Source organism: Glandiceps talaboti, chromosome 2 (assembly GCF_964340395.1).
Source record: "Glandiceps talaboti chromosome 2, keGlaTala1.1, whole genome shotgun sequence".
Lineage (NCBI taxonomy): Eukaryota > Metazoa > Hemichordata > Enteropneusta > Spengelidae > Glandiceps > Glandiceps talaboti.
The window spans coordinates 10,825,952-10,841,039 of NC_135550.1; the positions used below are offsets into that span (position 1 = coordinate 10,825,952).

The window sequence follows — 15,088 nt, forward strand, 5'->3', positions numbered from 1 at the left end:
CGCGTGCAAACCTACGTACGTGTACGTACTTACGTGCGTACGTACGTGGGTGGGTGTGCGTGCGTGTGTGTGTGTGTGTGTGGTGGGGGGGGGGCATTTTTCCTTAGTATGCATATTAAATGAGTCTATGATTAAAAAATAAACAGATCATCAGAAATTAAACTAGATTTCCTCACTATCAATATACAAAAAACACGTATAATTCATTTATTCTGTATGCAATACTGTACCAAATTATTATTATAATATAAGTATGATATGGATAATCAGAAACATAAAACATTTGGAACATCTCCTTGTAGACCGATGACTGCACCAGGTTCAAAATTGTTCTTCTTTGGATTGTCCATGTAAACAGACAACGTATTCTTCTTGAGGTCAAATACACCTGTGAAAAGAAATTAGTTTCATATAAAAACTGTATATCAAATATAAAAAATAATTCACAGACACACACAGACATACAGACACATAGTCACACACATACAGAGATAGAGACAGACGCAAGCACACACACGCATACACAAACACTGCATGATTCTTTATGGCAAGTAATAGGTAAGGTGACGGTAGAACAATGTGTGTGTGCGCGTGCATATATACATGCATGCATGCACACATGTCTGTCTGTCTGTCTGTCTGTCTGTCTGTCTGTATGTATGTGTGTGTGTGCATGTATGTATGTATGTATGTATGTATGTATGTGTGTGTGTGTGTATGTATGTATGTATGTATGTATGTATGTATGTATGTATGTATGTATGTATGTATGTATGTATGTATGTATGTATGTATGTATGTATGTATGTATGTATGTATGTATGTACTAAACAGACCCAATGCGATCTGATATACCCTAGATATACCAATTTCCCCCAATGAACAGCTTTGTAGTATAAGATCACCTTACCTATACCGGATGTGGCATAAACATCGGGAGGAGCGCCATTCCTGTATATAGGATATTTCTCATCATGTGTATCACTCATTATTTCCAGAATATCGTGCATGTTGGCTGGTGTAGGTAGTTGTTGTATACGGGCAGCACGGTGAACCGAACTGTCATCGGTGTAGTGGTCAATACCCAGTCTATTAAAACTGTACAGAATAGACAACATAACATGTATCAAAGACGACAATAGTTAATGACTGTAATCTGTCTGGAAAAATGGAATACTTACTTTTGTATTATCGATTTTCTACTCGTTGAGTGTTGTTGAGGAAAAGCTAAAAATGAACTAGAAATTTATTTTAGTCAGACTAACAGAACTGATCCTGACACCGAAATTATTTCCAAACGTTATATTGTGATACTAAGTCAGAACATTTTGTCCATGTACCGCTCTCTGGATTCCAGTTGAGTTTTCATTGCACAGCTACCATAAAAATATTGCGAACAAAGACTTCTTTTAAATAAATTAGATAATATCTAAATTACGTTGCGTTGAAAATTAATGACCACATTAATACATAATTTGTTATATGAAACTACCTAGTGAGGGACATCTGACGATGGCCGAGCCGTTATTATTCATCAGGGTCGTAGTCGTTGGTCACATGCTCCAGTCATCGTCGTTAAACTTTATACAGCCATAAAAATAATAATATTCGTAGGAGTTTCATATTTCTTTGTATTTAACATGAGCTTACACATATATCCCTACACACTATTACAACTGTCTACATTCAACATATATCCCTACACACTATTACAACTGTCTACATTCAACATATATCCCTACACACTATTACAACTGTCTACATTCAACATATATCCCTACACACTATTACAACTGTCTACATTCAACATATATCCCTACACACTATTACAACTGTCTACATTTAACATATATCCCTACACACTATTACAACTGTCTACATTCAACATATATCTCTACACATTTACAACTGTGTGCATTCAACAGATATCCCTACACATTTACCACTGTGTGCATTCAACAGATATCCCTACACATTTGCCACTGTCTACATTCAACATATATCCCTACACACTATTACAACTGTCTACATTCAACATATATCCCTACACACTATTACAACTGTTTACATTCAACATATATCTCTACACATTTACAACAACTGAGTGCATTCAACAGATATCCCTACACATTTACCACTGTGTGCATTCAACAGATATCCCTACACATTTGCCACTGTGTGCATTCAACATGATATATCCCTACACATTTACCACTGTGAGCATTCGATATACTATTTGATTCTCTCTCTACCGGGGAGGGAGTGGGATATTTGGTTATACACAAAAAACTACATGTTTAACAAAACATGATTAAAGGGTTCGTCATCGGTAGAATTTAATTCGTGAATCCATTTCAAATTCGTGTCTGAGTATGACTTACTGATTGAGATGATAGGAGAACCCGTCCACGTATTGGTGTACATCAACTATCGATCCACTGACACTATGACCAATCTCAACACTGTAAAATTTGGCTCTGTTACCACTCTGTTCTTTAACTCCAACATTTGCATTATACGCAGACGCAGTTCCGGGTGGCTTTTTAATGATGTTGATAACATCCTCAAGACTTTGAGCTGATAGGAATGCCCTGGTAATAAATCTACGTGCTGTAAAATGAAGTGTGGGAAAGAAAGAGATCAATGCGTAGTCAGTTTGATGTTCCAAACATATGTTGTTAAATATTGAAGCGAGCCAACAAAAGCGCATCTCAACCACGTCTTAAATAACTAACTTCAACACACTTACGTATTGAGTTGTGAGATGTGATGCCTTTTTGGAAAATCATGTTGCCCGTAAAAATAAGTCCATGTGCATTAATACCAAAAGTGTTGCCTGGCAGAGTTCCGGGATAAGAAAATGCTGTAAACTTTTCCTCTCGTGGATTGCTGGTGGATGGCAAAATGTGTGCTTGTATTATATAGCCGTTGGTGATATCTGGTGTTACATCTTCTGAATGAGCGATTATAGCCTGTATTGAAAAATACTATCCAAGTTATAATTCATTTTATATTTTCATTCACATCGATACTGTGATATACTTCTATGCCTAGAACTCTCTCGAAGTCTCCGCTATTGGCCTACATTGCACACAATATATATATATATATATATATATATATATATATATATATATATATATATATATATATATATATAATTACTGTGTGATTTGTTCGTGTTCAATAAACAGTAGCCCTACCATCGATATCCTACGTATACGGCTCTTTCCTCCTCATCAATTAATCTTCAGAGAGTGACAGAACAATAAAGGAATTACCTGTTCGTCTGAGGTTAATATAAGATCTGTACAGCCTTCATGATTCTTCTCCAAGCTGTCTTTGAATGGGTGGTCCCCAGATAGAGCGGTGATTTCTGAACCAATGCAACTAAAGAATAACTGAAAGTAAGCAAGTATAGTTAATTTTGTTGATGTTTGTTAACTTATTTCAGGAACTGTCGTCGATAAGATCATAGTATGGTTGAACCACATGGTTGAACAGTATGTTTACAAACAATGATCATGGTACCATACTACTGTACTGTACCATGTTCATAGGTGTAACAGAATGAATGTAAGAAAAGCTGACAGCAAGGAATCGATAAAGACAAGTTACTTGAATTTTTCTTCTTCAAATGGCGATGACTGAAGGAAAGCGTGTGAATGTAACATAGGCTATAATTAGGCGTATGGCCTAAAATGGTCAAGGTTGACCTGTATATATTTATGTCATTCTGAATTCATTCTATGACAATTATGTAAAAATAATAGTAGTCTCCAGTATATTTTCGCAAATTAACAAACAAGTAATATAATTAATGAGGCAAAAGCTGAATTTACAAGCCTTTTTTACCCGTATCAAAATAAAATTAGAATTAGTGATGCAAGCCTTCGATCGATAATCGATCAATAATTATTTTCTGGTATTGTTAGTACACATATTTGATGGTACAATAGGTGTTTCCACATTTTACTACATGACTGGTATACTAAATCATATTATTGACTTGTTTGTGCTATGCAAAGTTCTATCAATACCAGGTGGTGATTCAGTAAGTAGAATACTACGCGAGGCAAAAATACCCCCTATCTCAGCATAAAACAAAACAAACAAGTAACCAATATAACAATATATAATTTAAATTTAGCTTATGCCCTTTTCATATATCAATTATATAAAAATTATACACACCAAATAACTATATACAGATGAGCTGGAGCACCGTAGTATTCAGGGGACGTGGGTTCGAATAATACACGTGTCACTTTTCTTTCCTTAATTTAATATATATATATGCCCTTTGCAAGATGTATAGTAGGTCATCACCTGACTTTACATCTAAATATTATGGAATATAATATATATATATATGTTATTTGCCAAATACCGTTCCATATCTTGCTGCGAGAGGTATTTTTTCTGGTATAACGGAGAGCCGGAGGCGAGCCGTTATACCAGAAAAATTACCTCGAGCAGCAAGATGTGGAACAGTATTTGGCAAATAACATACTTATACGTCACCTGCGACTATGAATTCATTTTTGAATGTCTAAAAATGCTGTTTCATGTTAAAATAAAATCACTTCCGCGTTATACTGTCGAGCGTAGTATCATGCACCTCTCTGATAACTGCAATGCGGTTGTTTACATGTCAGCCTTAACTTTATCATCCAATCAGAGTGCGCGTTTGCTCAGTAGTATGACGTAATGTTTACTATTTGCATATCACTCAGCGATATATTCAAACTTAATAACCATCAGCTGAAAAATGAGTGCGTCTTTGTTTTGCGTACTGTATTCCATTAAATGTACATAAATGTTCGTGATATGCTTTGTTGTTCTAGTTAAGCAAAAATTACACCCTTTGTGGTGGTAATTTTCATATCCTTCATAAATTTAGGAATTCATGTTTACGATCGCGTGACAACCGTGCGTTCGCCGTCACTGGACTTTCACGGTTGTGTGTGGAATTTTTGATTATTTCCCTGTGACATGAAAAGTACAGTTCAAAGACTTGTTACAATGTATACAACGGTGATATTTTGTTCGATTGACAACAAATTTGGCATTGGAAATGCTGGTTATAGCTCGATCTCTAGTTGTCTGCTAGATTTGTTTACAAGGGGACGTGTAGTGATCACGTGATACAACAAGCAAAGATACGGCTGTTGGCACAGGGTAAAGGACCAATGATCAATTTTGTACTCGCGATTTTCCGGATTTCTAATGTTATTTTATGTATATTTCAAATAAAGTTTTAAATACTGTTTCCTCTTACTGTGTTTTTCTATTTCCTACCTGATATCAATGTCTTATCTGAGTTTTTATCAGCTTTGCATTAATTAGCTTGCTAGAACAAACTCACTATTTGCCCAAATTAACGCATTATGCCGTGAGTGTAAACATCTACTGATCCGACTAAATGGTAATACACTCAGATAAGACAATGATATCAGGTAGGAAATAGAAAAAAAAACAGTAAGAGGAAACAGTATTTAAAACTTTATTTGAAATATACAGAAAATAATATTAGAAATCCGGAAAATCGAGAGTACAAAATTGATCATTGGTCCTTTACCCTGTGCTGTTGGTGAAAAATACGCCTGTGTATCTGCAGGGCTCTCGACCAATCAGCCGAATGCGAGATTGGTGACAGGTGACGTATAAATATATATATATAATATGAATTAAGTACCCAAAATATTTAATTCACCAATATCAGGGACTCTGATAGATAAAATTAACTTCTGTTGAAAATTCTATGCAGTGAATGAAATTATTCTAACATATCAAATACCCACATATTCAAAAGGTACTTCGGCACCATCAGCTATACCCTGCAGTTCTTCAATGTAATGAGGATATACAGCTTTACACGTATTCAAATAAGCATTGTACATTGCTCGTCCTTTCGGTGTGTCATGCGCCCTCAATAGCTGCAAATCGACGGTATCTTGTATCCTTGATTTAAAGGTTTGTCCCTACAAAATAACACGGAACGAAAAAAGACTGGGATTATTTCTTAATTTGATAGTCTGCTAGGTAATCTGCTTTGACAGTGCATTATCATTTTGATATCTTCCACGAGACTGTAAAACTCGACATTTGGACACACTTTGAGTCAAAGGTGCACATTCTAATATAATTTTGAAGGTTAGAATTACGGTACGTTTATATCGATAAACCTTTGATGAAGTGGTATGCTAAATATCCAAGTTCTTTTCCAATGAATCATTCTTCGAGACATTCACACAGATAGATAGATAGATAGATAGATAGATAGATAGATAGATAGATAGATAGATAGATAGATAGATAGATAGATAGATAGATAGATAGATAGATAGATAGATATATAGATAGATAGATAGATAGATAGATATATAGACAGACATATAGATAGATAGATAGACAGATAGATAGATAGATAGAAAGACAGACAGAGATAGATAGATGGATAGATAGATAGATAGATTTATTTATTTCACCACAAAAGGTAACCATTCAATCGATCAATCATTCAACCAAATAATAAATCAATCAATAAATCGATCGATCAATCCATCGATCGATCGATCAATCAATTACATGCTCGCTGCTCCCTGTGGCTTTACAGGTGATGGTGAAGGCAACGATTAAGTAATTTGCATAGCTGTAAGACGCCATTTTGATAGTGATCAGCAGAGATCAGATGGGCCACGTCATTGGTGCGACGAAACTTCACAAAAAACATATCTAGTATACCCCCACGAGTATTTAATTATTTTATTTGTCCCTATACCTGTCGTTCGTTTGCTTGTTCATTTGTCATTTATTTGATAATTTATTTGTTTGTTTTGTTTTGTTTGTCACACGGTTCCTGGGTCCCCTGTGATCCATCCATCCATCCATTCATTCACGCATACACACACACACACACACACACACACACACACACATACACACACATACATACATACATACATGCAAACTACACAATACTTAAAGGCCAAGGTCCAAACAGGATATGTGCCCACGCTACGGAAGTAGGTTTGCGCATGTGCAACGGAATACGTTTGTTTATCTGGGAGGAGCATTTGGTAAATCCGACCCAGGTAGTTTATCAACATATTAGTGGCTGTTCACACATATTGGTTACATGTAGTTCTTGCCTAATCCGAATAGTCCCTTGTTATATTTTTTTTTCAAGTCTAGTGGCAGTGTCTCTGCTACGTTTTTTTCCGGTGCGTACGTACGGCCAGACACCCAGTCTGGGTGAAACACGTATTTCTATAAACTTATACATACAAATTATAACCCGAAAAATTATATTTTGAGGGACCTGTTCTAACACGATCCAAACACTATTACACAGTGACAATTTGTATCATTGAAATTGTAAACTGAAATTCTTGGGTACGAACAAACTTACTTGTATCATTTGTACAAGGTACTAGATTACAGTTGTACACGTTCACACTAGCGTCGGCATTTGGTCGATCGTTATCACACCAAAATCGTTAGATAGATGAGAATTTTTTTTACAGATTACATGTAGGTCGTGTTTTGACAACATACTAGTAATCGTGAAAACTTCAAAATTAACTTCACAAGTATCGCACGGGCCAGGGCGGACTAAGCTTTGCACTTCCATACTTACTGTATGTACACTAGGTAGCTAGCTACGTGCGATCTCGAGTTTGGTAGAAATGTCATTGATGTTCCCGTTATTTTCCTTCCGTGTTCTAATTCTTTGAAAGTATCTGTTATGGCTGTTTTATGATTGATTAAACTTGTATTTCCAAACCCAATGTCCCATCTCAGAAAACAGTCAATAAAATCACAAACATGTGCTTCTCCGAGTTATCCCGATGTGTACGAGTACCACCCCAGCTATTTCAAAACAAACGCATAAATGCATACGTCGTGATGGGGTGAGTACGGACTCTTGTTTGGTCTCCGCTCTGTCTCCGTGCGTATGTTTGACTACGATGTCAGTCGATGTCATTTACATGACGAGGATTATTGCTGGATAGTGCCAAAACATTTGGAAACGATTTTTGAGAAATCTGGAAAGAATTTAATACGATTTCTCAACTTTCAAATTTGAATGAAACAAATATTTATGATGCCTCCATGATTGTACTTGTAGTCTTGTCAGTTCGCGTTACGTTCATCTCCACAACATGCACAGAGCTAGAGATCGTAGAGAACAGTCGACAGGTATAGGAACTAGACTAGGCAGTGGTGTATGATCTATGTGTACAACATAGACAGTTGTCCTTGAAATTTGATGATCATTACAGAAATAAAAGAGTTGCCAACGTTAGATTTGTTTATGAATTATATCACTCGTTTATCAGTATCAAATGTCGCACTAAATGTTTCAAACATGTCTTGCTTCGGGGTCATCAGAAAATTTAACTGAAAGTATGGGAATTCTTGATCGAAATATATTCAGTCATAAAATCCTCAGGTTTCTGACAATTTCCAATACTTGTTACAAGAAAGGCTGCATTCCAAGAATATTTGGTTAGCTACACATGTATTACATCTGATGCCATATACGTGACACACACGATCGATGTCCAGTTTGCACCACATGGTGTGCCTCGCCTCCTGTACACGTACCGTACGTCTATCTTGTCTGTCAGTGCTACATTTTGCTTCCTCTCTTTATTTTTCTCAGATGTTTTAAGAATTTGAAAATAGTCAGTGTCCGATCGACAAAATTTCTTTCCGTTGAAGTTTAGAAAACATTTAGTTCTACTCTACGTAAACGTCGTGTTGTTGCATCATACATCATGAGACGTTACATTGACCTCACACTTCGCTTCGCGCTTCCTTCAACGTCCGGTCCCTATGAAACTGGTTCGAAGGCTTTCGCTAGCGATAGCGTGGCCAGTCTTGTTTTACCGCGTAATCCTCAAATGTTTTCCAAATAATTATGAATTTATTACTTCTTCTTCTTTTTTTTTACACTTTGGGTATTTTACTTGCTATTAGTACTTCTGGGAAACTCATATTTAATTTTCCGACCTTAGAATTTTTTTCAATGGTCGTCAGATTTTAGTACTTTCCTTAGCCGGTCCCACAACTAAACTGTTGTACGTGGTTATACTTATAAGTTATAGCTGGGCGTTGTGACCGGTAGGTAACCGGCTATTATCTACATCACTGCCTACTAGGTATAGGTACGTCAACGACACAACTACTTGACAGAAAACACTTGTCGCGTGCACAAAAAGTTGTATGAAATTGTGATTTTACTAAGGAGTGTAGCAACCCAGAACGTACATCGATCAAACTGAGAAACATTTTGGTTTCATTTTATGTCATTCTATTTCAGTAACAATGTATCATTTTCACGTACCGTTCGCACATGTGAGCTTGATTTTAGGCAAAATATCGGGCTAAGAGAGTGCACACAGACTCTTTTGTTCGCTTGTATTGTTTGCATTCGGTATTTGGCATTTCGCACGTCGTTTATTTGCACCATTCACAGTGTCTTATCATGCTTTGTGTAACTTGTAAGCCTAATTGACAACTGGCCAACGGTTTTTACTAGTCAAATTTGAAACAAATTTTGGGTCAGTTTGACGGTAAACCTGCTATATTGGCTACCAAACTTAGTTAACGTCAGTTATTTCTACTCATGTTGCATCACTATATATTTACAAACAGTATATATGAAATATGAGAGCCATGTGAAACTTTTTCAGTGCAAAATGGGATGAAGACATGAGGGCAAAGTCAGTGCTCCTTACAGCAGTTTGAATTTCCCGCATATGCATACATTACCCATAATCCTCTTTATATAGTGGACCTTGGCCTTTAAACAATAATGTACGCCCTCCCAGCCCATAATGGACGAAAGCAAACTTTGAACGACATAATGGGCGAGGCGACAGCCGAGCCCATTATGGAGTGCAAAGTTTGCTTGAGTCCATTATGGACTGGGAGGGCATACATTATTGTTATTATTTTATAGTTTTGCCAATTCCAGTGAATTTGTAGACCGAGAAACGCAAAACAACGTATAATATACACAGCGCTGAACATCGTCTGCCATGTTCGGCCCGGAAGCTGAATACTAATCATAGCGACACACGTGCGTACACGTACACACACATATACACTTCAATGAACTGCTGTGAACACAAATTTGTTTCATGAATGCGTTGTATTTTTACACAGTGGAAATGGCAATCATAAGTAACAACATACATTTCGAAAAGATACCTAGTCGTATGAAGAAACAGAACAAATAAGCTTGTATTGTTATGCTCGTTCCGGGGCCGCGATGCCCAATAACGGAGTACATTTATCAGTAATAATGTACGGCGATGACGTCACAAAATTCACTGGAATTGGTAATGCTATAATATAATATTGTATAAACTACACAATACAATACAATTATTGTATTTATTGTATTGTATACAATACAATACAATACAATACAATAAATACAATACCATACCATACCATACCATACCATACCATACCATACCATACAATACAATACAATACAAACAACGTACATCAAAGTAGACTCGAATACATTGTACTCATATTCATCAGGGTGTGTACAAAGCACTCTAAAGACGAACTCCGTCCCATAGAGTGCGCAGGGAGAAACCGGCTCTGGGCTTCAGTAAAGTCAAACTGAACGTTATCGCGTTAATACTCTTCTGCTGTGTGGCAGCTATTGAAAAATGCGCACAAAAATCAATTTGAAGTGTTCAGCGCAGAAACGAACACTCACTTCAAGTTCACGTACTAGACTCAATGCATTACCCTCATATTCATACACTCTAACACTCAAAAACTCACTATTTGATGACCAACTTCACGATTTGTACCACGGACAAAAATCATTGGTACCGCCATTGTTACGGAGTGGTCTGAGCTGGCTTACGTAACGGTGACGGATCATTTCGTCCCCATTTTAATGCTCGTCCCAACTCGCCCCAACTCGCCCCGTTTTCAACTCCGGTCCATGTCCAGTGTCAACTCGCTGCTCAATTTGAGTGCATCGGATTCTAGGCTGAATTTTTATTTATTTCAGTACCCAGGCTGTTAACAATAAAGGTCTATTTTTCCCACCAAAACAAGGGATCGGAAGGATAAACCAAACCGGGATCCAAACTAAAAAGGCGAGTTGAAATGGGATAAGTTGAATTTGGGACGAAGTGAATCGCAATTCAGGGTTCTGCTATAAATGACGAATTTGCCTTTCATTGCGTCATGTGATCACAAAATACAATGACATATTGATCATGATCAGCCGACAGTGTTGTATTTAGAAATATAAGGTTCATAATCTACTGAGTTACATGATATAAGCTCACATGGTTCAAATCCCGCCCACCTGACTTGAGAATCCTACACACGTTATTCTCAATATACAATAAAGTTTTTTTTTATCGGTTTGCATTTATAGCTTTACAACAAATGTGGAATTTATCTTGAGAAATTATTTACATATACACTCAAAATTCATTGAAAAACGGGAAATACTCGCTTGTACTAAGTTGTAGTGCAGCGGGGTCACGCTCTATTGTTCTAGGGGTCAAACCATATCACGTGGTAGGTATCGTGCCCCCCCCCCCCCTGGATGTAGGTTGCAATGTGAAGGCTTTAATCCTATGCGCTTAAATGGCTGCAATGGATTGTATGCTCCCCGGGGAGTTGAGGAAGACTAAAGGGCCGTTGTGCCGTTCTGATCCGAGCCAGGGGTTATAAATTGTAAAGCGCTTTGAGCACGGTGTGGGAAAGCGCTATATAAGAACCGAACATTATTATTATTATTAATTTGTGACCATATGGTAATTAGCAAGTTCTTTTTTCAATGAATCATTTATTACTTCGAGACATACATACATACATACGCACGCATGCACTCACACCTACCTATATCTACCGACAGACCGACCTACCTACCTACACACACACACACACACACACATACATACATACATACATACATACATACATACATACATGAACTATTGATCTCGCCTCTTACATGGGTTGAATATTGAAAAATGCGCACAAAATTCAACTTGTGGTGTTCAACGCACAGAATCGAACACTCACTTCAAGTAGACTCAGTAAGGCCTAGTGCATTATCCTCATATTCATACACTCTAAAACAAAAGCACAAAAACTCACTATTTGATGACCAACTTCCCGATTTGTACCACGGACAAAAATCATTGGGACCGCCATCGTAAGAATGGTTTTCAACGGGTGTCCAGCTGGCTCAGTTTCTTTGTATAATTTACATATCTTTGCTCTTTACTGCAAAGTGGGTTAAGATAGCCTTTGACCCTTTATTGTGCAGTGCCAGACGAGTGTGAAGCTACCATCATATTCATATTCATATTCACTTTCAAAAGTTGACCTCTAGCTCAATGTGAATATGATGATAGCTTCACACGTTCATCATCAGATTCGAAGTCTTCCGAATGGGTACGAACAAGCGTTCGGGCCGCGGCAAATCACATAAATCCTTCATTGGCAGGTTGAAATCATGTGATTGTAGTTACTTTTCACTTGATTTGCGTGGATTTGCCAGAGTATCCAATTTGCACCATGAATTATTGTTGTCATATAAAAAACTAATTTGGATGTTTAGTATGCCTTTCCCATATCTTTGAAAATGAAATATCAATATTTGGGTGTACAAAAAACCTGTATGAGTAATGTAATAAAATATGGCTTGGCTGGGTGTGTTTTGATTTCCCGCAGTGTCGCTATCTTTGAAACCCTACTTAACACTTACACTGGTGAAATTTACACAAAATAGTGTTGTCAAGACCACAATTATCACAATGTATGTAGTTCCCTTGATCGGGGAGGGTCAACGCAATCGATTGTAAAAATTATGGTCCATGACAACAATAATTCATGGTGCAAATTGGATACTCTGGCAAAAATAAGAAGAAAACATGCAAATCCACGCAAATCAAGTGAAAAGTAATTACAATCACATGATTTCAACCTGCCAATGAAGGATATGTGATTTACCGAACGCGTGTTCGTACCCATTCGGAAGACTTCGAATCTGATGATGAACGTGTGAAGCTATCATCATATTCACATTGAGCTAGAGGTCAACTTTTGAAAGTGAAGATGAATATGAATATGATGGTAGCTTCACACTCGTCAGTGCCAGACAGACAGACAGGGGCGTGCAAGGGTCACTGATAGATTTCTTTGCAAGGAAGAATCACAGTAATATTGTATACATTCTTATGTGTAAGTTGTGATTGTCCTCTTCCGAGTAGATATTCCAAGACGTAAGAAAACAAATAACTTGAGAAATCTTTTAAATTTTCATGTTTGATAAAATATCTTTCATTCTACTTGACCTACTTCCTAGATAGCCGAGTACAAATTCACCACTAAGCGGCTTGTCATTTGTAAAATAATGTACCCTTATCAGTTAACAATCATCATTATACTATTTATGACATTGATATCAGGTATCAATATCGGTACCTTTTAGCCCCCCCTCCCACCCGGGGGGGGGGGGGGGTACGTATTATAATGGGCTCCGTCCGTCCGTGCGTTTGTGTTGGCGTCCGTCCATATTAATACGTCATTTCTCACACATGCAATATCCAATTTCTTTCAAACCTGACACAAAGGTGACATATCATGTGGGACATACGCACATCACGTCAATGGTGGCCATATTTGGACTTAAAAATCAATATTTACTGCATAACTCAAAAACTGTAATACACAGACACTCCATCAAGTGTCTACCCCCATTTTATCAGATTTTTGAGACCTTGGCTTTCAGGGTCAATTATCAAAATCAAGCCAATTCCTGCCTATCACTGTATCAGAGACCTATTGTAGTGTTTCCATATTGCCAATTTCTTTTAAATCATGTTTACAAGTAATATTGAAGAAAAGAACTATACACAAACATTATCTTTGGTGCTCATATTACTTTTACTGAATGGCAGCCATATTTGTTGTTGCAAATAATTATTTACTGCATAACTCAACAACTAATACAGAGATGCCATTCAAGTGTCTACCCCAATATTATCAGATGCAAGCTATCTTTTCAGACCTTGACCTTTGACCTCAGGGCTAATTATCAAAATCAAGCCAATTCCTACCAATCACAGACACATTGTCGTGTTTACATATTGCCAATTTCTTTTAAATCATGTTTACAAGAAGTATTGAAGAAAAGAAGTATACACAAGCATTAATTTTGGTGTTCATGTAATTTTTACTGAATGGCAACCATATTTGTAGTAAACAATCACTATGTTTAATACTGCATAACTAAACAACTTCAATCATAGACTCTATTCATTGACCATCAAAATTAAGTTATAACTTACATATTGCAGACACTTTGTAGCAGCGATATGTGGCTATTGTCTTTTAGATCACGTCTATAGATAATATAGAATCAGATAAACATATTCATGCATTACGTTGGCTGTTCATATAACTTCTTACCCAATGGCAGCTGTATTTGAAGTGAACAATCATGATGTACCAATTAACTCAAAAACGTTAATACATGGAGGCTGCATTAAAGTGACTACCCCTATATTGCCAGGTTTAAACTTTCTTTCTAGTCAGTCACTTTGACCTAGACCTGACTCTTCAGGTTCAGTTACTGAAATTCAGCAATTCCCTGCATTATCACCGACACTTTGCAGTATTTATTTGTTGCCACCAATTTCTACAGATAATGCAGAGACACTTTGTAGCAACTATATGTGGCTATTGTCTTTTAGATCACGTCTATAGATAATACAGAATCAGATAAACATATTCATGCATTACGTTTGCTGTTCATATAACTTCTTACCCAATGGCAGCCATATTTGAAGTGAACAATCATGATGTACCAATTAACTCAAAAACGTTAATACATGGAGGCTGCATTAAAGTGACTATCCCTATATTGCCAGGTTTAAACTTTCTTTCTAGTCATTCACTTTGACCTAGACTTGACTCTTCAGGTTCAGTTACTGAAATTCAGCAATTCCCTGCATTATCACCGACACTTTACAGTATTTATTTGTTGCCACCAATTTCTTTTTAAATCATGTCTCCATTC

At 36.9% G+C, this 15,088-nt stretch overlaps 1 protein-coding gene across 1 annotated transcript; it reads right to left on the reverse strand.

Annotated features, from left to right (window-relative positions):
- Nucleotides 1-175: 175 nt before the first annotated feature.
- Nucleotides 176-12,278, reverse strand: LOC144453686 (beta-alanyl-dopamine/carcinine hydrolase-like). Its single transcript, XM_078145018.1, has 7 exons — nucleotides 12,160-12,278; nucleotides 5,805-5,984; nucleotides 3,282-3,401; nucleotides 2,750-2,972; nucleotides 2,382-2,610; nucleotides 911-1,098; nucleotides 176-388 (listed from the first exon to the last, which is right to left on the reverse strand). Exons 1-7 carry the CDS (start codon nucleotides 12,214-12,216, stop codon nucleotides 267-269), a joined length of 1,119 nt encoding a protein of 372 aa, XP_078001144.1. The 5' UTR covers nucleotides 12,217-12,278; the 3' UTR covers nucleotides 176-266.
- Between the last annotated feature and the right edge of the window lie 2,810 nt (nucleotides 12,279-15,088).